We start from the raw sequence: 26,393 nt of genomic DNA, 5'->3' as shown, positions 1-26,393 counted from the left end.
ATAAAAACACAAACACAAGTACAAACAGAGAAATGGTCATTGATATAAAGAGACGTGTATGGGTACTTCCAGGCACAGATATAGGTAGTTATAGAGACGGAAACACAGCTACAATTAGAGGCACATACACAGATACAGGTACAAGTAGAAATCCTGCTATAGGAATGACCAGAGAACCAGATATATGTATGATATAGAAACAGATACACATAGAGATAGAGACACAGATACAGGTACATACATAGACTCAGATTCAGGTACAGATAGAAACCCAGATACAGGTACAGGTAGAGGCATAAACTCATGCATAGATAGAGACCAAGTACAAGTTAAAGATAATGATAGTTTGAGGTACAAATAGAGACATGGATAAGATATAAAGAAAGAGATACAATTTCACATAAGAACACAGATGCATGTGCAAACAAAAATGCAGTTACAGATAATGGAAGACACAGCTTCTCTTACACAGAGAGATCCAGACATGGGTACAGATAGAGACACAGATGCAGGAATATGTTGAGACACAGGTACAGGTACAGGTTGAAACAAAGACAGTGGTACAGGTAGTGATATATTTAGTGTTACAGATAGAGACCAAAATACAATTACTTATAGGAGAAAGACATTGGTTCAAATACACAGTTATTTTTATAAAAATCAATATAGTTACAGATAGAGACAAAGTTACATTACAAATAGAGACCCAGATACAGATATAAATGGAAACAAATACAGATACAGAGACACAGATACTGTTGCATACAGAGACACAGATACAAGTAGAGAAAGAAACACTGATACTGGAATAGTGAGAGCCAAATAAAAGTATACATTTGCAGGTATTTGTAAAGACCCAGATAGAGGTGCAGATTGAAACAGGGAGATAGATATCTCTAACTGTACAGATACAGATGCAGATAGAAACACAGATTCAGATATGTTAAAGACAGAGATATGAGTACATCTATAGTCCAGACAGGAGTAAAGATAAACCCAGATATAGGTGTTGATGGAAACAAAGATACAAGTACAGGTAGAGACCCAGATACAGTGACAGAGGCACAATACAATTAGAGATAGAGACCCAGCTACAGGTAGAGATGGACACACAGATATAGGGTCAGATAAAGATACAGTACAGGTTCACACCGAGAAATGGATATATGTACAGTAAGAAACACCGATTCCTATACAGATAGAGACCCAAACACAGTTACAGAGACACAGATACAGGTAAAGATAGAGACCCAGACACCAAGCCTTATAACACCAGGAATAGAGGGAAATACAGGTATAGAGGGAAATAAATAGACAGGCTCAGATATAGACAAAGATACAGGTGCAAACACAGAGAGAAACACAGATTCAGATACAAATAAAGTCATATAAGCAGGTACATATAGAGATTCAGATACAGGTACAAAAAGAGACATGAATGCAGGTACAGATTGAGACACAGATATAGGTACTTATTGGATGTAGATACAAGTATCTTAGAAATACAGATACAGGTACAGACAGAGGTACAGATTCTGGTATATATAAAGACATAGGTATGTAAGATAGAAACACAGACACAGGTACAGAGCGAGATACACTAAGAAGTACAGGTAAAGACACATGTATAGATACTTATAGAGACACAGAAACAGGTACATACCAAAATATATATACAGGTAGAGTTAAGGGGACAGATACATACAGTGACAGAGATGTGAATTCAGATAGAGACACAAACACAGGTAGATACACTTCTTCCCCATCGTCGACATCAGAATTCAAAAGTGGATTTAATGGCAATTGGGAAGTGCCAAGTGCTAACAGTTGACAGTATCATCAAATGGCCTTTATAAGTGGCTATTAGAATTGATTGACAGCTGTGTTTCCTCTCACTGGTAATGAGAATTGTAAGGATAATTGGCTTTCTCTTTTCACTTTGGCAGCCTGGCAAGTCAGAGCCTATTATAACCCTTACTGTCAACGGTAGACCTGATATTCTACATATTCATACATGTCTCTGCCTTGGTTTGATTTTCTAGTATTATTCGTGTTTTCTCTAGGCCTGCTCCTCTGTTTCTGTTTTATTAGATGGTGGATATTTTAAGCTATCTCAAATTTCTTGTCAAACAAAGCCAGATGTCGATCAATGAAATGGAGACAGCTATAGAACATAGTGGTTTGAACAGACAGACCAGGGGCAACCCTAGCTCTTCCACATCCTAGGGGGAAGTTTGAGTTGATTTGGGATTCTCAGGGAGGATGGATTTCCTATTGGTCACTACCATAAGGTAGTGAGCCCCCACCATTGTAGGGCTGTGGCTGGACAGGCAGAGGATGATAACCTTTGAGGGATTGGGGTGGAGGGAGCCCCTACTGGGGAGAGTCCTGATTCCTACAAAGATGGCACCAGGCAATCTCCAAGGCTCCTGCCCGAGCTAAGACCCCACGCCATTGTCCCCAGAGATGCTTCAGTTCGAAGGGAGATGCAGCCATGTGGGTAGTGAGCTCCTTCATGTATATGAGACTGTGGGCCTGGGCTGCCTCTCCCACACTTGGCCTTGATCCCTTGCCTGAGAAGGACTGAAGCCATCAGTGCCTGTGGGGAACAAGAGGCAATGATTAACAAAGCTCTGGGCAAGCCAACCCAAAGCATGACCCCAGCTCTGCAGCCAGCCACCAGCATGGAAGCCTCAGCTCTTAGCCTCAACCTCCTTTTGCTTTGCCCAGAGCTGGTGTGAACTTGACCTGAGCCAGCTCAGCCTCCTCATCTAGTCAGCATTGTTCACATGTTTATAAAAGGGAGAAAAAGAGTTTCCTTTTGTTGTTTCTTAACACCACAATAAGAAATATATGTTCGTGGTATGAGGTTTAGAAAATAAGGATGACCAGAAAGGAATGTGTGCCCATTACTCAGCACCCAAACAGAACCACAGTTAATATTTTGCTGTAGGACCCTCCAGCCTTGACCAATATCTCTCAATAGATATTAGTTGAATCATAGGAAGTTGTTATTTTGGTAGGTCAAAAATGGTTGAGCTATTGCATATGGCTTATTCTAATCATACACTTAAAAATATATTTTTAATTTGAGTAGAGTTGACATACAACGTTACACTGGCTTTAGGTGTACAACATAGTGATTCAACAATTTTATACCTTCTGCTCTGCTCACCACAAGTGTAGCTGCCATCGGTCACCATGAGATGCTATTACAAGACCACCGGCTATAGTCTCTGAGCCTTTTGCTCTCACGATTTATTCTTTCCATAATGGGAAGCATCTCATTATACATTTATATATAAATACATATGTATTAGTTTTTTTCAAAATAGGATTGCATTATACATACTTATTTGTAATATTTCATTACTTGAAATATATAGTGAACACAGTTCCATTTAATGTACAAGGAATCCATAGCAGCATTTTAAAGAACATTTAGTATTTCAATGTAGGGCTCTATGATCATTTCTTTAACCAGTTGCCTATTTTTGATTCTTTACTATGTCTGCCGGGCTCTCCTGGGCCCACTCATGCAGCTGCAGACATCCAACAGCTGGACTGGGGCTCCAAGGCCCCAGATGTTCTCACTCAGGTGTTTGCCAATTAGTGCTGGCGATCGGCTCTTCACTTCTCCATGAAGCCTCTGTGTCAGGGCTCTCCCAAGACTACCCTTAGGTTTGATGACTCACTAGAAAGATTCACAGGACTCAGAAAAGGATGGTTTATGATGGGGAAAGGCATGTGGGACAAAGTCGGACAGAAACCAGTCACAAGCTTCCAGGCTACTCCTCCTAGTGGGATCTCCTGGGGACATGCTTCACTCTCCCAGCAACGTGTGTGACAACACGTGCAAAATATTACCAACCAGGGAAGCTTGCTGAGTCGTAGTGTCCGTGGTCTTCTGCATTGCTGGTCAGGCAGGAGACATGTAGCACCCACGTAACTGGCCTTAGCTACTCAGACTCCAGCTCCCCCAGAGATCAGACTGGTAGAGCCTGGCCCCAAGACTGAGGCACACAGAAACACGCTCAGGCAGGAAAGTCCAAGGGCTCACAAGTTGTCTCTCAGGAGCCAGGAGAGGGCTAGTCTTTCCTTTGGAGTGTGCCTGCCGGGTTAACCCATTACTGCCCACATCTGCACCCATCTCACCCTCCAGGACCGGAAAGTGGCACAGGTCTGAGGATTCCAAGGGGAAGAACATGGAAACGTCAAGGCTTCTTAAGGCCCAGCCTTAGAAGTCACCCAGTATCACTGACAACGCACTGCACTGGCCAAAGCAAGTGACAAGTCTAGCCCGGAGTCAGTGGGTGGGAAAATTCACCCTACCTCTTGAGGGAAGGAGCAGCAATGTTACATTGCAAAGGAGGGTGGTCATAGGGAGGTATAGTTCATTGGCAGCCTTATTAAAACAACATACCAGGCAAAAAGTCTTCTAATTTTTTTTCCATTATTAAGCAAGGCCATGATAATCATCCTCATCTAATAATTTTCCATTTATAATTTATTTTTGTTTAAAAATTATTGTGAAATATTCAATATGCCATATGTATAAAAAATATAAAAGCAATATAAAAATCAGGTAGATGTGCTAAGTTTAAAGATGTGTAGATTTGGGGGCACCTGGGTGGCTCGGTGGGTTAAACCTCTGCCTTTGGCTCAGGTCATGATCTCAGGGTTCTGGGATCGAGCCCTGCATCAGGCTCTCTGCTCTTCAGGGAGCCTGCTTCCTCCCACCCCCTGCCTGCCTCTCTACATACTAGTGATCTCTCTCTGTCCAATAAATACATAAAATCTTTAAAAATTTATATAAAAAAGATATGTGGGTTTTACACTTGTAGGACACTGTGCAAATGCACACACTTCCTAATAGGGTGTCAGTTTCTGGCATTTAACTATATTTAATATGTAATTTGGGTATTTCTAGATTCTGTAGTAAAGGAACACGAATGGAAAATCTGTCAATTTTGTGAAATTTTTGACTCGGGTAAGGAGTGAGCAGAGAATTGAGAAAGAAAATGGTTTTTTTTACCTTAATAGACATGTTTTTGAGTTGGCTATATTTTGTAAAGTACTATGGAAGTCTGTTTTTAATGAAAAATCACTGTCTGGGGGCGCCTGAGTGGCTCAGTAGGTTAAAACCTCTGCCCTCGGCTCAGGTCATGATTCCAGGGTCCTGGGATCGAGCCCCGCATCGGGCGCTCTGCTCAGCCGGGAGCCTGCTTTCCCCTCTCCCTCTGCCTGCCTCTCTGCCTACTTGTGATCTCTCTCTGTATGTATCAAGTAAATAAATAAAATATTTTCTTAAAAATCACAATCCGAAATATTCTAAACACATTTTTAAAAGAAGATGATGGGATGCACTTACACTTTTGCATTTTTGTCAACTGGTTTCTTAGGGTACACCCTGAGAATAAAGTACAGGCACTTTTCAAAAATTTTCAGTGTGTTACTGAATTGCCCTCCAGACATGTAAATTTACTTCATTTACTGTCTCATTCTTCTTTTGTCATTCCAATAAGTGAAAATAACTTTTTGTTTCATTTTGTATTTTTTTAAATTAGGTTGAAGTTTTTACACATTTAATGATTATTTGCATTATTTTTGTGGACTGTCTTTTAATCATTTTGTAATTGTGCAGTTTGTCTTTTGCCTATCACTCTTCATAGATCTTTTATAGGAAGGATATTAACTGGCTATTTGTCCATTTCAGATTTAAGAAGCACGTCAAGATGGGACACGTGGGTGGCTCAGTCAGTTAAGAGTCTGCCTTTGGCTCAGGTCATGATCCCAGCTTCCTGAGATCTAGTCAGCGAGGAGCCTGCTTCTCCCTGTGCTTGCCACTCCCCTCCTGCCCCGGCCTGTCCTCTCTCTCTTTGACAAATACATTTTAAAAACTAAAAAAAAGCAGCATGTCAAGATGCATGATCTGATTTGATCTTCATATGACTCCAGTGAGGAAGGTATAATAGAGTTGTTCTTAAGTCCATTTTATCAATGAGGGAAACTGAGGCTCAGAAAAGACTGACACAGTGACATAGGGGCATAGTGAGTTAGGGCAGAAGCTGAGGGTGGAATCCGGGTCTCTGTGTCCCAGCCCCGGGCACTTCCTCAACACCACAGGCCCTTCTACAGCACTGACATTCTAGAAGGAGAGATGACCTTCGTGAGACTCTGAACTGAAGCCTGGAGCTTAGCTGCAACAGTTCGGTCCTCCAAAGACAAAACGAACAGCATTACCGACGAAGAGGGACGGTTCCAGCAGACAGGGGCTTTCCACTCCCACGGGCCGCAGTGAGACCACGGGTTTAAGGAAAGAAGTGAACCGGCTGAAGGTCGAAGCTTGTAAAAACGAAAAAAAGAAAAGACTATTATTTCCTCCCTCCCCCTTAGCCCCACCGAGGCTAAGCATACTTTGCACCTGGTTTGCAGAGGTCAAAGGGTTCCGAGGAGAAATCCATTTATCTTTCCTTTTCTCAAGTGACTGTGGTTAACCTGTCACCAGGGCAGAAGACCTTGCTCCACCAGATCAGGACACCCGCCGGCCGGCCGGTGCTGGTGCGGGTCAAATCCAGCTTTTGGCGGCCGCACCCCGTTTATCCATCAACAAGAAGCTCGAGCTGTGCTCTTGGCTAAGCCACAGCCTGCGGGAGCCGGCCCTTCCCCTCCCCTCGGAGACAGTCCTCCCCGTTTGCTCCTTTGCTTGCGAGCGAAGAGCGTGAGGGGGGGGGGGATGTTCTTCTCTTTTCCCGCCTCGCCTCTGCCCCCAGCCTGCAGGGTTCTGCCCCGCCCATGGCTCCACCCCCTCGGAACCTCAGCCTCCGTCTCTGAGGGATGAGGGTTTGGACTGGATGCTCTGGCCCTGCCAAGCCTGCCTTCCTGGGATCCATCTGTTCGCTCAGCTAGGAGGCCTGGGTACCCATTGTGGGTAAAGCCAAGAGCCCCCTCTCTACGAAATCCTGGGCATCACGAAGGCCTTAAGTGGAACAGGCAGAGGACAGGTGGTGTAAGGTGACACGAGAGGACCCAGTAAGATTTCAGGGGTTTGGTGGCAGCAATAGAAACCGAGCCAGATGAAAGGAAAGCTCCAGAGTAGGGCCAGGGCAAGCTCCTGAGAACTGGGGCTGACTTTCACGGTTATCTGCTGGGAGAACCTTCCACGGAGGCGGTGGAGATGTGCCGGAAGGAAAGAGGAGCCTGGGCCTCCATTTCCTCTTTGGGAGAGTGGAGCTAACAAGTCTTGCCAATAAACCCATGAAAAGATGCTCACCGTCATTAGTCATTAGAGAAATGCAAACGAAAACCACAACGACAGACCACTTCCCGTCTACCAGGATGCCTATCATCAAAGGACAGAGAAAAGTAAGTGCTTTTCTTTGGGCGAGGGTGTGGAGAAATCGGACCCCTCAGGCACTGTGCGTGGACACATAAAATGGTGACACCTCCGGGGGACACCGTTTGGTAAAACACAGAATTCCCATATGACCCAACAATTCCACTCCTGGGTATAGACCCAAAGGCAGTTGAAAGCATATGTGCACGAAACCTGGTACACAAATCTTCGCCGCAGCATCAGTGATGGTAGCCAAACAGCGCGAACAGCCTGATCATCCACCAACGGGTGAGCGGACAGACAGGAGGTGGGCTGCGCATTCGTTCACAAAAAGGCTTGAAGCGTGAGTCCTGCAACACAGTGCACCCCTTAAACATGCTAAGTGAAGGAAGCCAGACATAAAAGACCACATACTACATGATTCGATTTGTATGAAATGTCCAGAATAGGCCTACAGAGACAGAAAGTCAATTAGTGGTTTCTAGAGGCTGGTGTGGTTGGGGGATAATAGCTAAAGGGTACAGGGTTTCTTTCAGAGGTGATGAAAATGTTCTAGAATTAACTGGTGAGCACAACTCTGTGAATACACTGAAATCCATTGAATCGTACACCTCAAATGGTTGAATGGTGAGGTGTGCAAACTACATCTCAGTTAAGCTGTTTATAAAATGGAAAGAGTCCCTTTCCAAGTCTTTCTCACAGGACAGGTGTGAGAATTTCACGAGATCAAAACCTTTTTTCCCTGCCCAGGCCAGGCCATTCTCTTTTTTTGGTTTGCTGTTTTATGGTGAAATATAACACATGTACAGAAGAATAAAGAAAGCTTAAATAAACAACCTGAAAATTTATGGTAAAGAAAATTCCTAGGCAGTTACCATCCTAGTCAAAAAATTAAAAATTGGAAGCTCCCAGAAGCCCTCCCAAATAAAGCCCTCCCATAACAAAGTAGCCTGGACTGGGTGGCTTATACAACAGAAATTTATTTCCTCACAGTTCTAGAGGCTGAAAGTCCAAGATCAAGGTGTCAGCAGGTTCGGTTCCTTCTGTGGCCTCTCTCCTTGGCTTGTAGATGGTCTTCTTCTCCCTGTGGCCTCACACGGTGTCCCCTCCATGCGTGTCTGTGTCCTAACCTCCTTTCACTATAAGGACACCAGTCAGATTGGATTAAGGCCATACCAATGACCACATTTTCATTTCATCACCTCTTAAAGACCCTACCTCCAAATATTGTCACATTCGGAGGTACTAGGGGTAAGGGCTTCAACATATCAACTTAGCTCACAACACCCCTCATAGTAACAACCTTCTTCATCCCTCACTGGAAGTAGACCCTGTTTTGACTTTCGAGTATGGCCTCCTGGCTTTTGCTTAGAGTTGAGCCATCTCTGAGCACATCTCCAAACAACGAGTTTAGTTTTGCCTCCGAGATTCAGCCATATTGCCGTGGATAGCTGAAGTTCATTCATCTCCACTGTATGAAGATATCACAAGTACATTATCCATTCTACTGTAGATGGACATTTGGGTTGTTTCTACTCGGAGAATGGTGGGCGAATTGGGCTTGTTTCCACTTTGTGCTCGTCACAAACAGCGCTGCTTTGACTATGTCTCCTGGCCCGTCACATGCTTGCCAATCTGATGAGTGTCTAATGGTATCTCACTGCGATTTTAAGTTTCTTTTTCATTATTACTAATGAGATGGAGCACCTTTTCACGTTTATTGGCCATTAAGATATCCTCTTTTGTAAAGTAACTGTTCAAACCTTTTGCCCATTTGTCTGACTTTTTCTTATTAATTTGTAGGCGTTCTTTATATATTGTGAGTGCAAACCCTTTGTGCTTATATGTGTCGCGAGTATCTGGTCCCACTCAATGATTTGCCTGTTCATGTCTTTTGATGATGATGTCTTTTGATGAGCAGAAGTTCTTGATTCTGTTGCAATGTGTCAGTCTTCTATGCTTCATGGTCGTTTTGTGTATCTTCATCACAAAGTATTTCCCTGCCCTATTTTAGGAAGACGTTCTCCCGTACTATCTTCTAAACATGTTACTGTTTTACCTTTCAGCCTTACATCTACAGTCCACCCAGGCAGGCCTATAATGTCATCTTTTCATATGGATCTCTCGTTGTCTTAGCGCTGGTACACATTTGTCCGAGCACAGCGACACATTTGTGTCCGTATATGCTCTCAGTGGAGTCTGGACTCTGACTCTTTGTCCTAAGCCCTCAGCTGCTGCTTCTAGGTCAGCCAACCCCAAACAACCCAGGTCAAAAGCAGTTCCAAATGCCCGCCTCACCTCTCTCAATCCCCGTCTCCCAGATCTTGGCTCAATATTCTATTTCATGATCTAGTTAGCCCATTGATGATTTCATTTTTATTTTCATTTTTGTTAAAGATTTCATTTATTTATTTGAGAGAGAGTGAAAGCGAGAAAGATCACAGAGCTCTGGAGAGGGAGAAGTAGACTTGCTGCTGAGCAGAGAGCCTAATGGCTCCCAGGACCCTGGCATCAGGACCCGAGCCAGAAGCTGTCGCTCAACTGACTGAGCCACCCAAGTGCCCCTCATTGATGATTTTAAAGTGACCTGTTACCTTGAAACAAAAACCGAAACAAATGATCTTTTAAAATTTTTTGCCCAGTTTTTTCCATGGGAGGATTGGTTCAAGTTACCTAGTCTTCAATGATCAGAAATCAAAGTCCAGAACACAGGCTTTCCCTTGTTTAAAAAACAAAACTTTTTTAGTAAGGAGTAATGAACATACAGTAAAGTGTATAAAGCCTTATAATCTTAATTGTACAGCTAGATACATTTTATATATCTACGCACCCATATATCCACCATTCAGATCAAGACACAGAGTGTTTCCGCACTCCTTGCCCCCAACCCCTGCCACGAGATCTCCTTCTGACCCTTCTCAGTCAGTAGCCGATTTCCAGGAAGAGCCTATTACTATCCATTAGTTTTGACTGTTTTGAATTTCATGTACATGGAATCATTCGATATGTACTGTTTTTGTGTCTGCAAGATTCACCCATGTTATTGTGTTTACCTAGATCTCATTACCTTTAGTTATTGCACAATATTCCACGGTATGAATATATCACCATTGATTTTCTCCTTCTGTCGATGAGTACCTGTGTTGCCTCTAGTTTCTGGCTGTTACAAATAGTGCCGTTATGAACATCTTGTGTATTTATAACAATGTAACTCACTAGTACTTCAATGGAGGGGAATTACTGCATTGTAGAGTATGCCGATGACTCATGTTTTGTTGTGGTTGTTGTTGCGGTTGTTTTTACAATTAATATCTTTCCCAGTTTTATTTAAATAGAACCGGCATACACAGCAGGGGGTAAGTTGCAGGTGTGCAGCATAGTGACTTGACTTACGTATATTGTGAAATGATGACCACAGTGACTTTAGTTAACATCCATCATCTCACAGAGATACCAAAAATGGGGAGAAATGTGTTTTTCCTTGTGGTGAGAACTCTTAGGATCTACTACTCTCTTAACAACTTTCAAATCTAGCAAATCTTTCGTTTTAAAAAATCCTACCAAGCAGCTTTTCACAAGGGACCTACCAGCGTATGAGAGCCCTCCTTGCTCTATGGCCTCACCATTCCATGTTGTCTTTTTTATTTTAGCCATTCTGGTGGATGTTTGGTGCCCTGTTGGCTAATGAGCATCTTTTCATATGCTTATTAGCCAACCTGACTTTTTATTTTAATTTCCTTTATAATCTGTTAGTGGTTATTTCTGTCGTTAAGTTTCCTAGTTTTTCTTGGCCAATATTGCTAATTTACAGTTTACTAGCAAATCCCCCTGCCGCCTTTTCAAATTAATCGTCATAGAGTTTTTGTAACAGCTTCGTTGAGATATAATGCGCATGTCATATAATTCAGCCATTTGAAGTGCAAGTTTGATGGTTTTTAGCATACAGGGTTGTGCAACCATCAGCACTATCTCATTTTTGAACAGTTTAATTACCCCTCCCCTAAAACCCATTAGCAATCATTCCCATTTCTACCCCAAACCCCTATTCTCAGCCCCAGGACATTCAAATACCTATCCATGGGAGAACATAAATAATCTATAGCATATGTGTGTGTGTATGTGTGTATGCACACAATGAAACACAGTTAAAATGAATGCCCTAAAGCAACACAATGTGCATCACTCCTTATGACGTGATTTTATGTGAAATAAATAAGCCTTAAAAGGTGCGTATAAAATAGCACCTTTTTATAAATTTAAATATGACTGAAATTATTGGCAAAGGCTCTCAGTGATCTGCACCTCCTACTGTTCATGCCCTTGTGTCATCTCCTCCCTTTGAATGAGGGATGGACCTAGCAACTTGTTTCTAATGAATCTAATGTGTTAAGGGTGATGGGATTTCACTTCTGAGATGACAGTTCCAAAGAAACTGTGACCCTCCCTGTTGCCCACACACACTCTCTCCTTGGCTCTTCCCGCTTGCTCAGCCTGAATGAATCAAGTTTCCACGTTGTAAGCTGCCGGATGGAGAAGCCCGGGTGACAATGAACTGATGGCAGCTTGCATCCAACAGGCAAGAAACTAACCACTACTTAGCATCACGTGAGTGATCTCGGAAGCCCCCCTCCTCCAGACCAGACTCGAGGTGACTGCTACTGTAGCCAAGACCTTGCACTAGAGGATCTAGCCAAGTGGTCTGGATTCCTGACACAAAGAGCCGTGAGATAATAAATGCTGTTATATTTTAAGCCACTAAAGTTTGGGGTGACTTGTTATGGAGCAATACCTAACTAACGTACCTCTCATTCAAACAAATTGCTTGCAATTTCCCAGTCCACACTCTGCACTGATTTTTTTCTGGGCGTGTGTGTTTGTGTGTGTGTGTGCGTGTGTGTGTGTGTGTACGCACGCTCGCGCTATTCCCTCTTCCCAGCCCTCCTCCTTTAGCTAGGTCTACTTTAACAAAGTGCTCAAGCATCCCCTCCTCCAGGAAGACTTCCCTAATTGGGCCCTGCAAACATTGCTCCTCCTCCTTACTCCCTAGGAGCCCCCTGCGGACTTCTACCAGCACACTTACTGGATTTCAATTGCTCCTTTACTGAACCCTGCAGCGGCTTTAACTCGGCCACGATTTCCAGATCCTCAGCTTCTCCCGGGATTCTTGGTACTTGGGGCGCATTCTCCGCGTGCAGGGTGGGTAATCACACAGATGCTTGGAGTCAGCAGACATCCATTTGAATCCACGGCCGACTTCCTGTGTAACCTAAGAGAAGTCACTTAGCCTCTCTAGAACCCAGAACTTCTTGTTCCTGGGGTGGGGAGGGGCTGAGCAGCACCCCAGAGGGGAATTCCTATTTGTGCTCTGCCTGCATTCCAGGCACTGGGCTAGATGTCTGATGTTCCCACTGCAATCCCACGTGGCCTCTTAGCCTTAGGATGATCTCTAATATCTAAATCTAGGTAGAAACTTGGGGGGTTGTGCTACTCGATCAGCTACTTTTATTTCATAAATTAAAAATACGCAGAAGAGGGTTTCTTGATATAGAAGGTAAAAGCGGTTCCAGCACGAGGATTAAAAACATCATGGCTAGCCCAATATTTTTAAGTGACATATTTCAGCCTTCTGCTAATGTTTCATCGCTAAAATATCAGCCCTTTTTCATGTAAACCACTGAGGGTTTGGACAGAGGACAAAAGCATCATATGTTCTACACATCTTGCAATGAGAACTGTCAAATGTTGCAATCAACATTGCCACAGTATCACCGCTGACATGCTTCCAAAAGACTTTTAAAACAAAAACCCACCACAGGCCTGGAACAAAATACACAGCCCAGGAAAATGTGCATCTCACATTTCCTCTGTGGATTGAAAAAACCAACTGTGGCCTGAAGCCAACAACAGGAAGGTTCTTTGAGCTTTTCCTCAAATGCTCCCAGTTTAGAAACAGATTTCGAAGTGTGAGTGTGGAAAGGGGGAAGCCCCCTTCTAGCCCAAGGGATTTAGTTTCCCTCCAGGGAAATTTCTAGCTCTGACACTCTGGTAAGATCATATTATAGCAGACAGATCCTACCAGGGTGTCTGTTGGAGAATTCCCTGGAGGGAAACTGATAAAAAAAAAAAAAAAAAAAAGCCTGAGAAATGCAAATTCCAGACTAATCCCAAAATGGAAAGACAGGCTGACAGCATGAATGGTCTGTGATTCCAAGTTACAAACTTTCCCTTGCGGGGAAATGTGAGATCAGACCTGTTATCCCTTCTGAACACTGCTAAACCTGGAGGTGATTCCCTCTCAAACCTGCTTCTCCTCAGGGGCTCTGTCTTACTGAAAAATTCTGCTGCCCTTCCAGTGAGAGAATAACAGACTCATTCTCAGTGCCTCCTTCTTCCTCACGGCCCCCACATCCAATCCTCTAGCAAGTCCCAGCAATCCTAAATCTCTCCTGAATCCAACTCTTTTATCTAACCCCATTACCACCGCTTTTGGACAAGCCTTCCTCATCACACCTAGATAGACTCCCACAATCTCCCCCTATCCCATCTTCCCCGATGGCAGAGCCATGCTGTGTGTCCATAAATCCATTTCATTTTCTCCCTGGGCACACAGAATGACTACATCTCCCAGCTGCCCTTGCAGTTCAGTTGGAAACCATGGAATGTGGGTGACAAGGATGGAATGCCACTTCCAGGCCTTATCGTAAAGCCTATTCTTCAGTGACATGGAGGTCATGGCTTGAAAATGGTGGCACCATGAATGGAAGGAGCCGGGATCCCTGAGTCACAGTTTGGAAGGCTGTCAGCCAAGTATCTAATTGGAACTGTAATGTCAGTGAGATGTAAACCTTTTATTGTGTTAAGTCACAATATTAAGAATTGTGTTAATTGAGGGTTGCGTTCTGCCCCTCCCCTCCCCTCCCCTCCCTCCCTCACTCTCATACTCTCCCCCTCTAAAAAAAAAGAGAGAGAAAGAGAGAGAGAGATGAGGGTTGCTCTTTGTAGCAGCCGACTTACCCTAACACTACTTCCACTCTTGCCCCTTCCGGTGTCTTCTATTCTTCTCACAGATGCCAAAACACATCTGAGCATATCACCATCTACTACTCTGGAAACACGAAGAGATGAAAATTCTTAAGTGCCTGGCTTGACCTTAGGAAAGTTCAGAATTCTAAAGATGGCCTACAAGTTCTACCCAAGTTGAACTTTCCCCTGATCTGTCCCTATTCATTCATTCATTCATTTATTTATTCAGTGAATGCATATTGAGCACCAACTGTGTGTCTATAGCTATACTAGGTCTGGGGATGGAATAGAGGCAAGAGAGAAAAAAAGACAATCATTTGTGAAGCTATCATATTTGCCCAGAAAAAAAAAAAAAAAAAGATAGTGCGGACCTGAGCTACAGCATGTCACTAGGCTCTAACTCCAGCTCTGATGGCACTTAGCAGATAAATTCAACCATGGTGTCTGAATTGGAGATTTTTTTGGAGGGATATTGATGAGCAAAACCCTGAAAACCCAAGTTCTAGCCTAGTACAAAGAGGTTAATAGGAGAATTTGAACACAGATAGTTACTTACAATGGACAGCATGAATGAGGGGAGGGATAGATCCAAGATATTTTAGGAAGTACACTTGGCAGGATTTGGGAACTGACTATGGAGAGTGAGTAAAGGCACCTTGAGTAGCGTTCCAGATGGCAGGTTGTGGTGAAAAACAGATCTGGGCAGAGATGATGAGCTTATGCCAATACCACAATGTGTTGATGACTATAGCTTTGTAGTAAGTTTTGAAATCAAGAATTCTGAATCCTCCACCTTTGTTCTTCTTTCCCGAGATTGTTCTGGCTATTCTGGGTCCCTTGAGTCTCTGTATGAAACTTACAAATATTTTGTCAATTTCTACAAAGAAGCTAGCTTAGATTCTGATTGCAATTACAATGAATTTATAGACCAGTTCTGGGAGTATTGCTATGTGATCAATCTTGTCTTCCAACTCATGAACACAGGATGTTTTTCCATTTACTTAGGTTTTTAATGTCTTTCAACAATGTGTCATATTTTTCCCTATACAGATTTTGTCCTTCTTTTGTTAAACTTATTACTATTTTATTTTGATGCTATTGTAAATGGAATTGTTGAATTTTGTTTTCAAATTGTTCATTGCTAATGTATAGAAATACAACACATTTTTGTATACTGACCTTGTATCCTGCCATTTTACTCACTCATTTATTTCTTCTCTTTTATATGGAAATCCCTTAGGATTAACCATACAGAAGATGATGTCATCTGTGAAGACATAGCTTTAGTCCTTCATATTCAGTCTGGATGTGTTTGTTTTTTTCTTGCCCAATTGACCCAGCTAGAACTTTTAGTACACCGATAAATACCAGTGGCACAACTGGGTATCCCTTGTCTTGTTCCTGAACTTGGTGGGGAGGAAGCTTTCAGTCTTCCACTGAGTGTATTAGCTGTGGGTTTTCCTAAGTGCTCTTTATCAGGCTGAGCAAATTTCTATCTATTCCCAGTTGTCTGAGTATTTTGGTTTGTTGTGTGTGTGTGTGTTTTTTAAATCATGAAAGGGTGTTGGATTTTATCAAATACGTTTTATGTAACTATTGATGTGGGGGCTTTTTTTTTTCATTTATTGATATTGTATCCCGGTTTCTTTTTTAAAAGATTTTATTTATTTATTTGACAGAGATCACAAGTAGGCAGAGGGGCAGGCAGATAGGGGAGTGGGGCTCAATCCTTGGACCTTGAGATCACCACCTGAGCCCAAGGCAGAGGCTTAACCCACTGAGCCACCCAGGCACCCCTCCCCATTTCTTTTAAGCTAAAATCTCAGGAAGAGGCTCAATATAGAAAACAGAGTGAGGGGATGCTCTGGCTGAAGCAAGAAGAGAAGCCTGGGGCCAGCCATTCCATCCCAAGGAGCCCTGGGTCCACAGGAAACTAAGCTGGGGTCCGAAGAAGAGCAAGTGGCCCCCACAGCTCTCATCTAAAGCGCCTTGTGGGGCCTGGCTCTGTCATCCAGTGAGGCCCTGACCCCCAGCCTCAGGAGGCCCTGGCTGGCAGGCCTGGCCGATTCCAAGTACCCAGCCACTCAGTCCACAGCAGCTCATTAGCATCCTGCAAACTGCAGATTTACCCTGGCATAGGGCTCCAGGGCCGACTCCCCCACTACCCCTCTGGCAGAGGGGTTGATCTGGGGGCTTTGCCCCTTTTGACAGGATCCCTCCACTAAACAGTTCAGACCTGTGGTTACAGCAAAGCTTATACTTCCAGAACCTTGATTATAATCAACCCAAAACACAGAGGTTCAGTATCTCAAACAGATTGCAGACAGCCCACTGATTACTTTTTGGGAAGACTGATTAAGAAACTTTATTACAGAAAATGAATGCATCCAATGCCCCAAGTACATTTGTGACAAGAACAGACACACAGGAGACACAGACGATAAGTGCTACATCACAGCCTTGTTCTTTCCAAAGGATAAAACACCATTCAAAAATGGGGTGTGGGGGTTGGGAGAGAGGTGGTTAGAGAAAGCAGGTACTGTCCTTTTGATTTTAAAAAAGTTAACAGGTTGGCATTATGAGATCACATATTCCGGGCCCAGAAATCAAGTTGAGACGAAGACTTAGGTGGTCACACCATGCCACTTGTAACGTCTCAGAGAAGCTACAGAGCATCATTCCATTAAGAGGAGCAGCCTTGTTGCTGGGGTGAAAATGTGGGGCCACGCAGCCTTAACTGGAATTTCTTTAGAATTCTGTCCCCATAGTCAAAGATCACGTAAGCAGCTCCCCCACTGGTTTAGCACAAAAAAGCAGGCACGAAAGTGTTAAAACCAGATAGACACCACTTAGCAAGTTCGCTCTCCTTTGGGACTACAAGTTGAGCTTCTCTTCTGGATTCGATGAGTCTGACCAGTTCCCTAGTCTTAGCCAGCCACACGGCATGCTGGGCAGCAGCTGGAGGAAAGTGACAAGGGTATGGCTTGAAGCAGAGGGGCATCCTGGAACAAGTGCCTCTGGGCAAACCTCAGGACCAAGGGTTTTCAAATTAGTGGTCGTTTTGTAGAAGAGCTTGAAAAACACAGGACAAACAGTTCTGATGTGAAAAGGAAGGACTATGAATGCCGATTAGAGACTGAGCCGGTGACCATGACCGTGACATGCCCATCCAGGACCTGTCAGGGTGGGGAGGACACAAGCCTGCAGACGTGCAATTTTGCAAATAGTGAATTTTAAGAAAAAAACTGCGTTCTCCTGAGTAAGGAAACTAAAGCATGTCCGAGGGCTTCACAGCCTCAAACACACATGGCAGAGTATAATGCCGGGCAGTGGGGACACCAGCCCACAACACGGTGCTCTTCCTTCTGCCGACAGATAAGATGATCACCCCTCACAAGGATTATTAATGCCACCACGTGCCACTATGGCCATCACATCACCCCCTTCTCCAATTGGGACAAAATGGGACATCATCCACCAACATGAAATAATCACTGAAACACGAACCAAACTTCTTCCAGTTCAACAACATTGAACCACCAACCTACGTTTGCAACCCATGGGCTCAAATTGTGGGCTTGCCATACTACTTTTCAGAGGATGCATGTAATGCTTAGAAACAATCGCTCCCCATCAGACTGCCTGCTGTACAGGTGGCCCAAGATGCAGCCACAACAGGAACCCCGGTCATCGTCCTTGGGGTGTTCGGTTTCTTGAAGCGGTAGGAAAGCAAACGGTAACTGTTCTCGACCCCACCACCCTTCCCCTCATTGGGGTTCGGAAGACAGAAGCGGCAGCTCCAGACACCTCCTCCATCGCTGAGCAGCAGCAGTGACACCTCTGCTACATGTACCTGGGGCAGAGGCGGCGTAAAGGGAAAAAGCAAGCCTGAAGGTTTGATATACCATACCCTTAAGACATTTTTGCTGTTTAGCAGTGAATCGGGCCCCTTGGCATTGGTGGGGAGGGTGGGTGGTTGCAGGAGGCAAAAAAAAAATTAAAAACCTACATAGTAGTCCGCCTCAATCCTAACCGCCCCCCTCTCTGCACCTCCTTGCCTGGGTCAAGTTATCCTGGCTTGTCCATTCAGCAGTTGACTCCATCCTAACTAATGCCACTCAGACACAAACAAAATCACGCAGCACCTTCGAGTTGCCTCTTCCGCTGTATCCTAAGCAAGCTGGCCACATTAATAGAAGATACCAGATGTGCAGGGAGGCTACTCACCAAATACAATGGAGTGGGTTGTTTGTTAGCTAAGACTGCTGTGACTCAGAAATTTAGACTGTTATAATAGAGAACAGTTTTAAAAATGTAATACTGTTTATTTAACTTCAAAAACATTTCAGCATTCTAAACATACAAAAAAAATAACAGAACGTTGCAAATCGTGTTTAGTACAGAAGGTTCTTGAACTTTCATTGATGCAGTGGCTCTTTCGCTTTGCTGACAATGAAGAGTTCCACAGTTTGTTTCAAAACAAACAGTTTAAAACTACCGCACTTAACTAAAAAGGATCCAAACACTTCTCATGCCAGCTGACCCCCCCCTTCTCCACAGCTACGAATGGCAGCAGAATGCTAGGTCACTATATACAGAAACAAAGACAACCTGAAGCTAAATGGATGCCCACTGCAGTGTCCACAGGTCCAGCCTCACAGTGCACGCCCTGAGCTACAGCCCCTCCAAAAGGCATCTTCCCCACAGCCTCAACGCCAAGCAAGGAGCATCAAGAGTTTGTCTCGGTTGTTTTGTTCTTTTTTACAAACTATAGATATGTACAGTTGATAACTCAGGATTTCTAGCCAATAACCATATAGTTAACACCACCTTACAAATCAAAAAAAGAAAATGCCAGGAACATCTTTAAATGCCTTGTCACACCAACAGCAAAGTGCACAGAGTGAGGAGAACACGAGAGCCTTTTCATTTTAAAAATGTTTGGAAATATGTACAACTTTGATACAGTTTCAGGGTGCTCTGGACACCCATGGCCACTTCATGTAAACCACTGACAATTTCTAGAGCACTTTGAGAAACTACAATATGACCATGACCCAACTGTGTGATTAAACCGAACGAGGGCAACAGACACGCCTCCAATCAGAGGGGTGTCAATGTCAATGGCGCGCTCCCTACTCTAAGGTATTCACAAGGAGACAGATCAACAGTTTCTTTTATTCATCCTCCTCCTCCTCCTCCTCCTCCTCTTCCTCCTCCTCGTCTTCTTCATCTTCTTCTTCCACCTTTTTCCGGGCAACTTTGGCGGGACCCTTCGCGCCATCAAACTTTCCTTTAGACTTATAGTCGGCGACATCCTGGAAGGAATGGGGACACATTCCAAATGAACAGACAAGCTCTCTTGCAGCTGTTTTAGCAAAGGCTAGAAACATGCTGTCCCCACCTCAGAACTGAAAACAACTGAGTAAGACAGGGCTGCTATTTGAAGTATTTGTTTCCAGATACACACAAATCTGGTTCTTGGCCACTGGAATTTCAAAGTTAAGGGGTATTTAACAGGACTATCAAACTCTCTGCCCAGGGCATCCCACACGTTAGCAAACTTTTTAAGCCTGCCTGCGATTGTCTGAAAGACAAAATTCTACAGAGAAGCCTGAACAGCAGCAGTTGCGGCCGACCTTGCTGGAAGATGGGCTCAACTCCTCAGCTCGGCAAAGCAGCACACCCCCAGCCCACCCATACCCAGGGTGTAGCTTGGTATAGCCTGGGCACACCCGGGCCCGTCTCACCTTCTCATACTTCTCCTTCAGCTTCGCTGCCTTATTGTTGTAAGGTTGCTTCTCACCATCACTTAAGTTATTCCACATCTCGCCCAGCTTCTTTGCCACATCTCCAATGGAGATACCAGGGTTTGTAGATTTGATCTTGGGGCGGAATTCTGAACAGAACAGGAAGAATCCAGACCTTCGGGGGAGAGAACTGTATAAATTAGAGGCGAGCCTGCGAAAGAAACTATGAGCTTAAGCCAAAATCCCCTGTTCCTCACCTACTTACTTCCTACCACTAGGACCGCTCCGTAAGTGGAGAAATGTGTGATACTGTACACAATGTTACAAAGTTGTGGGTTCTAGAAAGTTTAAGATGCTCCAGGAATACATTGTATTTTCTCAGTCTCTCAGTTACTGGAGAAGTGGGAGAAAAACCTAAGGACCCTGACAGCCAGAACTCGGGTGTGTCCCTCCCAGCGGCAAGGCTGCAAGCACCCCCGCAAGCACATGGCTCACCAGTTACCTCAGCCTTAACATCGCACTTCCCTGGCACAGCACCTTAAAGCTCCAAGTACAGAAGGCCTGGTAGGGTTATCTTGACACCTTTAGGCAACATGCCCTCTTAAAAATCCTTCGAGTAGAAGGAAAGCTCTTAACTGTTACCCTGAACCCTACAGTCACTTACGGTGGCCTTTTGGGGGCATTAGGGTCCTTCTTCTTCTTGCCTCCTTTAGCTGGTCCATAATCCTTCATTTCCCGGTCATAACGCACTTTGTCTGCCTTTGCCATTTCATCGAACTTAGATTTCTCCTTCCCAGACATAGTCTGCAAAGAACAGGACCTGTTAAGTTCCTCAGTGCAGTGTGCAGGACTTAAACCCTTCTCCAGTTTTAAAACAGAAAAAAAAAAAATAAAAGCGCACACACACAATTCTAAAGGCAGGCAAGAGGACCCCAGGAGCGAGAGAAGAGCCACCTGGGGCTACTACTCAGAAGGAGAGGAACCCCATGTATGAACTTCAACCAAGGCTGGCTTGAAGGACACGAAAGAAAAGTACCTTCCACCTTTCAGAGCACTTCTTAGAAAATTCTGCAAAATTGACAGGGACTTCTGGGTTTTTCTTCTTGTGTTCTTCTCTGCATGTCTGCACGAAGAAGGCATAAGCAGACATCTTGCCCTTTGGTTTCTTGGGATCACCTTTAGCCATCCTGACTGTGATGGACGAAGGGAGAGAGAGAAAGCAAAACAAATACTATGACTAGAACAGACCTTCAAGATACACCAAAGGCAGGACAACATCCAAATTAAGGTCACGGTTCAGAAGCAGCACCCCCGCCCCCCCCCCCAACGCCATGTCTGATGCTACTGGCAGTTGAGGACAGAGTGGGGAGGGAATCAGCTTCACTGTTGCTTGTCATTTAACTTTTGACCAGCATGAAGCGCACTGGTTTGCTAGTTACTTCTCGGAGAGTGAGAGCGATCAAGTTCTCCAAATGGGAACCGACCCAACTGGGGTGGCTCGGCGCTACATTCCGATTCAGAGCTACTACGTTTTGGAAAGTACAACCGCAGAGTGGAAAGGGCGCCGGGAGGACACATTTGTAGGGGTGCAGGCGGATGACAGAAGCTTCAGACCCATGACTTAAGGCTAGCTGTCAACTGTTTAACTGCTCCGTTACAGACACAAAAATCCTGTCACTGCTGCTAAACACAAGATCAAAGCAGGAGAACTGCCAATAGGGAACATTTCAAATTTCACTATCGGTGATGCATCCCGGCTTCTAAAAATGGCTTTTGCGAGAAAGGTGATCTGGCAAGTGAGCAGCTATCCCTGTACTAGGAGTTCGAATCTGTCACTTTGTCATTATCTGAAGGGGGAGGGGATGCCAAAAAAGGCTAGTCTTGCTCATCTGTAAAGCGGAACGCATGTCCAGCCAGGAATACTTTCTCCAAAGTTTCCAAATAAAAATGCAGCTGTGGCGTGTCATCGTCCCTGTCCCACCCCCCAGCTTCCCGCCATCTTTTCCTTTTCCCACACCCAAGGTCATCATGTAAAACTAAAGCGCTCTCCTTCGCAGGGGCCGACTGAGGGGCTGCGTTAGGGCCCCGCAGTCGCTGCGCGGGTGGGGCGGGACGGGGCGCAGGGGAGCCCAGGGCTGGCAGCGGGCAGCCGGGCCGGGCCCCGTGCTGGGTCACCCGGACACCCATAATTCACCTTCCATTTTGTCAAAAGCTTCCTGATGAAAGAAACTGCCCCTGAAATCCCTCGCTGCCTCCCTTCGCGGGCGCGCGGGGCCGGGGGCGGCGGTGGCAGCGGCGCGCGGAGGGAGCGGAGCCCGGCCGGCAGCGGCAGCGGCGACGGTGGCGCCCGCCGAGCCTCCGAGCCCCGCTCGCTAAAATGGCTGATCCGCGCGCGGCCGGCGCGGGCGGCGGCGACGGCGGCGAACAAAGCGGTCCGGGCCCCGCCACCGCCACCGCAGCCGCCGCCCGCGCCGGCCCCCACCCCACCCTGCCCCGCCCCGCTCGGGCCGCCCGGGGGCGCGGGGTGGCGGGGGCCGCGGGCCGGACCCCCCCCCCCCGCACTCGCCCGCCGGCGCGGGGCGCACTCCTCGGGATAACAAAGGCGCCCGTGCAGCCATGACGCTCGGCCGCGCCGGGGCCCGCGGCAGCGCCCCCGGCCCTCCACGCCGCCAGTCCCGGGCCGCGGGCGCCGGGGCCGAGGCCGGAGCCCGTCCGGGCGCCCCGCCCGCCCGTCCTGCCCTCGCCGAGAGCCCGGCACCGCACCAGCTATGGAAGCCGCGGTCGCGGCGGCGGCGGCGGCGGCGGCCGGCGGGCAGGAGCCGAGCGGGGGGCGGCCGGCCCGCGCACCCACTCCCCCCGCGCCGGCCGCCGGGCGCTCCCGCGACGGCCATGTTAATGCAGAAGCAGCAGTGCAGCCCGCGGGCCCGCGCGGCGCCGGGTCGAGCCCGGGAGCGAAGTTTGCCCGCGCCGCAGCCCCCAGCGGGCAGCGGCCGCCCGCCCCTCGCCGAGTCCGTCCCGGGCCGGGAAGCACCCGGCCCCCTTCCCAGGGCCGCCGCCGCCCCACGCCGGGACGCGCGCCGCCGGAGCCCGCAGCCCGCAGCCCGCAGCCTGCCCCTGGGCTCGCGCCGCCGCCGTCACCGCCGCCGCAGCTACCCCAACATCTGGCCTCTGGGGGCCTCGGCCCCTCGGCGGCTGCCCTAGAGGGGCGGGGGCAGGGCGGCGGCCGAGGGCGGCTCCCCGAAGGGGGCTCAGCCCCGACTGCGAGGAGCTGAGGATGAAGCATAGAAAAGTTGCAACACCTGAATTGCTTCTTCCTTCCCGGCCACCTAGCAAGAGGGAAGAAGGAGCGGGAAGGGCGCGGAGACGACAGGCAGGGGGAGGCGGCAGCGGGGCGCGCTCGCGGCGGCGCGGGCCGGAAAGTTGTGCGGGCGCTGCGGCGGCGGCGGCGGCGGGAGCGGGCGGTGCGAAACGTACCTGTATTGTTCGCTAGTCTGGGCAGCGCAGGGCACGACGCGCGGCTCAGCGCTCCCCAACCTCGCGCTAGCTGCCTCCACGAGAGCCGCCTGATTGGCCAGCGGGCTCCGCCGTTTAAAACAGCCTCCTCGCCCGGCCATTGGCCGCGGGCCTCATGCATATTAAACAGGCGCGGGCGCCTATTGGGCGCGGCCTCTGGGATCATTCATTCAAACAGAACAACCCGCCGGCGCTAGCTGCCGAGGCAAAACAGAGGGATAATAATATTCTCGCTTTCCCACACACCCCCATCCCCTCCCCGAACCGAGCTAAGATCTCAAAGGTCTTCAGAGAGGCGGCCCCGCCATTCCCGGCGGCCGCGGCCTCTGGCGTGGAAGACGAGGTCGAGCCCAGCTGCGCTGACCTCCCTGCTGCCGCCGCGGCACGGCCTGGGTGCCCCTGACGCCGGCCACTGCCCTTGCTCCCTGGTCTCCCGGCACCCCATCAAGCCGGAAAAACCTCCAGGGACCGACCACCGAGGGTCCAGGGTCCTCCACCTCTACCCAGATCCGGCGCAGCCCCGCGGCAGGGGCCCGGCCGCAGCCCGCTAGCTCCTCATTGCGGGTGAAAGACCGCGGTTCGCTCGCCGAGACCTCGGAGTTTAGGCGCTTGGGCCCTGTTGCCCCGCCCGAAGGGGACCTGACTCTGCTCCTGGGGATCGCGCTCCGCTAGACTCTGTGCACTAATTGCCAGAAATTCGATTTGCGCTTGCATTTGCTGAAAGGCCAAGGTAGGCGGATTACAAAAGGAAAACGGAGTTTGGCAAAAAGCAGAAAAATTGGGAGACATTGTAGTTTTGTGGGCAGGGAGTCCCCCCTCTTAACCACCTCAGTTCGGGTCCGCATTCCCTCTGTTCTCCTTGCACGTCACAAGGCACCTTCCTCCCGACCCCACCCAGCTCTAGCCAACGCCTCTGAGCCTCCTGGGAAGGCCCGAACCCTTCCAGCTTGCACTGCTAGGCTTCCATCATCAGGAATCCAACTGAGACCGAAGGCCAAGGTAGTTCTGCTTTTGCCGAGAGCTGACAAGTATGGGGTCACTTCCCCATGTCCCCAATTTAAAAACTTCCGGGAATGCAAACATCTTAAGGCCACCTGGTCCAATACTCTGCCCTGTTGGAGCTAGCTGAGTGGTTGCCTACCTTCTGCTTGCATACCTCCACTCATAGGGAGCTTACCACCTCCCTTTTGGGTGGGCTCTTCCATCCCAGGTAATCGCTGAGCCTTGGGGTTCACCACTCTGCACACTGTACAGTTCCTTACCCTTCAGGAATTCATGGCAGGCCAGGTCTCTTCTCCACGCAAACAGCTCCAGCTTCTTCCACAATGAGGTTCTTAGGGTCTGACCTGCCCAGGCTGTTCCCTTCTCCCCTGTCTCTGCCCTTCCCAGAGGGGAGCAGGATCTCCACATGTGATCTGACCTGTATCTCCCCTCTGCCAGAGTACCCCATCCTCTCAATGTTGTCAGGCCTTTCTAGGCCCAAGATGTGAGTTGCGGTCTCGGGTGGGACAGGGGTCTCCTTCTAGTCCATCCACTGCCTGGCGTCCTAGCCACACTGGGAAGCTGCACTTAGCAGTTGGCAGGCACCAAGGGGGTGGACCAGACTGTCAACCTTCAGAGCCCAGAAGGCACTACTTGGGGGGACCCTGAGTGAATGGTGAGGTTCACGTTTACAAGCACAGGCAGTTCACAAGCAGCACATGTATACACGCTCACACCCGGGCACAGTGAGGGCATTCCCAAATATAGCAGCTTGAAGGCCAAACCAGGGAAGGAAGCACATCCCCCATCTAGAAGAGACTGTATAGTAAGTGATGTCCAGACACCACCCTCCCTCAAGACCCATCCTTGCCCACCCTCACCCCCAGGTTCCCAGCCCATCCACCCCCATCCCCACGCCCCCAGCCCATCCACCCCCACCCCCACCACAGCCGCACCCGTTGACCTCCTATCGCTGCGTACTTACTTCGCAGGATGAAAGGTTTGCGCGGATTCTTCAGAGGAAGGCTTTCCATCTCAGCTCCTGCAAACACCTCTCCTTCCATCAGGCTGAAGCGCTTGTCCTGAAGCTGAAACCTATGGTCTCTGCTATCAGAACCTCACAGAACACGATTATGACATGGCTGAGCAAGGCAGAGATCTGAAGACGGTTGCCATGGTTCCCTGTTCCTTCCCCCACCCCAACAAATGCCCATATCACCCCAACTCTCCGTGTCCTCTTCAGGTCCAATCTCCCCAGTTTCTCCATCTGTCCCTCCCAAGCCTTGGTTGGGGGGCTCCTCACAGTACTGCCCGGCTGTGGCAGAGAACCTGAACACAGGCTGTGGCCTAGCAGGCTCCTACTTCAGTAGAAACTCATAACTCAGTTTCATGTTCAGAAAGGGGGTGAGGTGAAGTGACGGTAGGGCTAGGAGGCCGCGGCAAGGCTGTGGCTTTGGGCTCTGTCACTGACTTTGGGTGGCCTCAGCTGTGTCACCTCACCGCCCCCAGCCTCAGTGTCCTCTAACAAAGGTAGTTTGACCCACCTATCCACCCCAGCCACTGTGCAAGCTGCTTGTGAGGGAGGCGATGCTGGTCAGATACCTCTGAATGGGGTCTGCTTGTCACCAGTAAAAGGCCACCCAGGGAGAGCTAAAGACCGGTCTGGAAGGTGAAAAAAATGACAGAAAGTCAGGGGTGCCTAGGCATGGCCTAAACTCAGGGGCCCCAAGGCAGCCTGCCTCCACTGCAGCAAAGCCCAGGGCCCCATGGCTTGGGGGTAGCTCCAACTG

General features: G+C 47.7%; 1 protein-coding gene across 3 annotated transcripts; it reads right to left on the bottom strand.

Moving 5' to 3' along the window:
* Positions 1 to 18,663: 18,663 nt before the first annotated feature.
* HMGB3 (high mobility group box 3) lies at positions 18,664 to 25,696 on the bottom strand. Of its 3 annotated transcripts, none has more exons than XM_059158120.1 (5): positions 25,589 to 25,696; positions 21,146 to 21,300; positions 20,774 to 20,913; positions 20,110 to 20,284; positions 18,664 to 19,677 (listed from the first exon to the last, which is right to left on the bottom strand). In XM_059158120.1, the coding sequence occupies exons 1-5, from the start codon at positions 25,665 to 25,667 to the stop codon at positions 19,537 to 19,539; spliced, it is 690 nt and encodes a 229-aa protein (XP_059014103.1). In that variant the 5' UTR covers positions 25,668 to 25,696; the 3' UTR covers positions 18,664 to 19,536. The 3 variants fall into 3 exon arrangements, with proteins under 3 accessions (XP_059014103.1, XP_059014105.1, XP_059014104.1); XM_059158122.1 differs by lacking the exon at positions 25,589 to 25,696 and adding an exon at positions 23,584 to 23,678; XM_059158121.1 differs by lacking the exon at positions 25,589 to 25,696 and adding an exon at positions 23,409 to 23,563.
* Between the last annotated feature and the right edge of the window lie 697 nt (positions 25,697 to 26,393).

Source organism: Mustela lutreola, chromosome X (assembly GCF_030435805.1).
Source record: "Mustela lutreola isolate mMusLut2 chromosome X, mMusLut2.pri, whole genome shotgun sequence".
Lineage (NCBI taxonomy): Eukaryota > Metazoa > Chordata > Mammalia > Carnivora > Mustelidae > Mustela > Mustela lutreola.
This window is presented reverse-complemented; position numbering and strand designations above follow the sequence as displayed.